The sequence below is a fragment of the Charadrius vociferus genome, unplaced genomic scaffold (genome assembly GCF_000708025.1).
Source record: "Charadrius vociferus isolate BGI_N301 unplaced genomic scaffold, ASM70802v2 scaffold175, whole genome shotgun sequence".
NCBI lineage: Eukaryota > Metazoa > Chordata > Aves > Charadriiformes > Charadriidae > Charadrius > Charadrius vociferus.
Window position 1 is genome coordinate 13,069 of NW_009648439.1, and position 3,586 is coordinate 16,654.

Below are 3,586 nucleotides of genomic sequence, written 5' to 3' on the forward strand. Positions count from 1 at the left end.
ATAAGGAAAACCATTTTTCCCCATGAGGGTTGTCAGACACTGAAACAGGGGCCCAGAGAGGTTTTGGGATCTCTATCCTTGGAGATATTCAAACCTTGACAAAACAAGGCCCTGAGCAAACTGCTTTAAGTTAGCCTTACTTTGAGCAGAGGGCTAGACCAAAGACTTCCAGAGGTCCCTTCCCACCTAAATTATTCTGTGATTCTTTTGGGATAACAAAGACACTTTTCCTTTCATAGCATGCTAGCCTCAGAGCACAGGATTGCTATAAGGGAAAAATAAAGGTTGCAGAACCACCCTAAATCTGTCTTGCTTTCCTTTCCACAGACTTTGCTTTGAAGCCACATTCTTATTAAATATGACACCGCAAAAAATGTTTCTAAAAGAGTAAAAATTAGTTTGCAATGGTTCTATTGCATTTACAGCAAGTGCAATTGCCTAGTACTACAAGCTGCCAATGCAGTCACTCCAATGCATTTAAGTAACTGAAAGTACCTGACTGCAGCACAGGCTGGAACTGGCCAGACATACAGATTTCCTCCTGCTTCTGACGCAAAATGCGTTGAATGGCTGGGGGAAGGCCATGAGGGTTGCGTGAGAAGATCAGGGAGTAGCCATCATCACAGGAGCCGTCCTCTTTCAGACTACGGCAGGCATAGGTAATAGCATAGTTGTCATAGTCAGTGTCAATCACCCAGTAATTGTCCCCTGAAACATCAAATCAGATGTGTTTGTCATGGTGGAAAACACAGAGCAAAGGCATGCACGTGCTAGTCTAGCAGATGGAGACTTTACTATCATACATGGCAGGGACATCTTCCCAAAGGACAGAAGGTCACCTCTAATTGTTTAGCTTATGTCTACACTGTGAGGTGAAGAATGGGGCAAACACGGTGTGTCCCGAATCCACCATGTTTCCCATTGTGTTGTTATAGCACATGGCAACTGTACTGAGAAAGTGCCAGTGATGGGTGACTCTTTATGGGCTGAGCTTGGCCCCGTTGCTGTCTGGTCTCTACCACACAGACAAGAGTACAGCCCACACCAAAGCATCAAACATATCCATACTAACTCTATCAGAGAGCTCCAGAGCTTGTATTGAAGCACAGGCCTGAGGGCTACAAGGTGGATGATGGGAAAGTGTGATCTTAAGAACAGGCTCAGTTTCACTGAGAAAATAGAAATAGCCATGAAATTCTTAACACAAAGGCTGGGTATCTCTACAAGATAGACTCTTGTTCAGCCAAGATTTGAACTTAGTGCATTTTCACATTTGGTTTCTGTGACTAAAGGTGTTAGCTGGACCACATCTCTTTGGGTTTTAGATGAAAAATCTCTTTATATTTCCTGTCTAGGTGGGTATATTGAGACAAAGGGCAAGTAGATCATATTTCTTATATGAATAGTCTCAGTAAAAAATGGCTTCTGTTTTCCAGCCTTGTTCTTCAGCTGAGTACATTTTAATATAGTTTATCTGCCAGTACGGAAGGAATGTATTTTGTCATGCACTAACAAGTTGAATCCCAACTGCCCAACTTCCAGAATTAGTCTTTCTGGCAACCCAACAGCTGTGTGGTATTCAGAAAGGAATTGCAGGGTATGAAGGCTGCATAAATGAGGTATGGCACAAGGAATTTCTGTGAGAGGGACCTAAGGTAGTGTTGCAAACTTCTACCATGCCTGCCTGACATGATCAGTGCCTTGTTGATGGGATGAAGATTTGGATTCATGTCATGTCCCACCAGTTATGAAGAATTCAGGGATTCCAGGAAGAATTGCTTCCCTAGGTTCAGCACAGCGCTCAGCTGTACAAAGCCTATTTGCAATGTCAGGTATCTCTAAGCTGTGTCTTCCTTGTTAACTAAACTGGTGGATAGGTAGGATCCCTGGGGAATTTCTGGATCCTACCCCTTCTGAGGAGATAAAAAGCTTTCTGTGGAATTTCTGAATTCTATCCCTTCTGTGGAGATAAAAACCTTGGAAAAAGCTTCCCTCTCCAGGAATTCTTTGTCTCCATTTGCAACAATTTGAGCTCAGCTGTTTTGACTGCTCATATACTGAAATACACAAGTTTGGGCAACCATAAACTATACACTGACCCCAGGGGGATAAAGAAATTCACTCACCACCACTGGACAGGTAGCTAGCCAGACCCTGGTATGTCATATACATTTTTGCTGGAGTGGTTGGGTCAGGTACTGTGTACTGAGCAGCCATATCAGCACAAATCACCCAGAACCTGTAATGACATTTGTTGAAATCCTGCATGATTTCTGAAGAGGCCATTCAGAAATACACAAGTATCATTTGAGTATTCTTCCCACATACATTGTATGCTATATCTGTTCAGCTTCATTTTGCCTTGTCTCAAAATATCCTAGAGTGCTTTGCTATTAAACCTAAGGTTCAGGGCAGCCTGCTTTACTCCATTATTCACCCAGTTAAATATTTTGGTTAGTTAACACTGAATAGCAGCAGAGTTAGTATTAGCCTGTAGAAAGTGTCTGTTTTTCTTCTCTACCTATACCTAGAAGACCACTTAATCTCTTCACATGCTGTAATGCCTTATAGTAGCCATCACCAAGGAACTTCCATCTGTCTGTTCAGGTGTCACAAAAGTATCCAAGAGTTAACTGAGTATTTTCCAAAGAAGTCTAAACAATATAACATTGGAAGATCCACTAATGTAACATTCATTTATACTCATTTCCTTCCTTCAAACCTGCTGAGCTATTCACCTTCTACAGGCTACACTGGCTCCCCTCTTTTTATTCCAGTTTATTTGCTTTACCAGTCTATCATTAAATATTTTACTTTATCATTGAATTGGCAATTATACAACAGTTTTATCATGGGCCTAGACCAGAACTAGACTGAGAACTAACCCAGGACTCAATCACCTTTGGCCTCTAAGGTATTTATTTTATTGAGCTTGTCTTCTTGATAACAGCAACTCAGTCATGTTGTGCACTCAGGAAAAATCAACATTCACATCATCTCTTTAGGATATCATGTCATAAGCTAGAGTTAGAAGTTAGGCACACACTTACCCAAAAAGCTTCACTCGGCCTTTAGAAGATGCTGTCATTGTGCCATCTTCCTCAACACTGTATTCAGCAGAAATATTGTCCTGAAGGAAAAGACCTTCTGGATCCTTCTTGGCTAGGGCATACCATTTCCCTGCATACTGAAATGAAAGATTATTGTTGTGGTAGGTGCCCTTGACTGGATGTCAGGTGCCCACCAAGCCGCTCTATCACTCCCCCTCCTCAACTGGAGAGGGGAGAAAAAATATGACAAAAGGCTCTTGGGTCGAGATAATGACAGGAGAAATCACTCACTAATTACTATCACAGGCAAAACAGATTAGACTGGTGGAAATTAATTTAATTTATTGCAAATCAAATCAGAGTAGGATAATGAGAAATAAAATTAAATCTTAAAACACTTTCCCCCACCCCTCCCTTTTTCCCAGGCTCAACTTCACTCCCGATTTTCTCTACCTCTTCCCCCTGAGCGGCACAGGGGGATGGGGAATAGTCAGTTCATCACGTTGCCTCTGCCATTCCTTCCTCCTCACGCTCTT

General features: G+C 42.1%; 1 protein-coding gene across 1 annotated transcript in view; it reads right to left on the minus strand.

Moving 5' to 3' along the window:
• Positions 1-495: 495 nt before the first annotated feature.
• LOC104286774 (purpurin-like) overlaps positions 496-3,586 on the minus strand; it is a gene marked incomplete at its 3' end in the record, with an annotated part of 12,350 nt that continues 9,259 nt past the window's right edge. The window contains exons 3-5 of the mRNA XM_009885409.1: positions 3,051-3,187; positions 2,127-2,239; positions 496-708 (exon numbers count right to left, since the gene is read on the minus strand). Coding sequence (XP_009883711.1) covers positions 496-708; positions 2,127-2,239; positions 3,051-3,187 — 463 coding nt within the window. The remainder of the gene's footprint in view (positions 709-2,126; positions 2,240-3,050; positions 3,188-3,586) is intronic.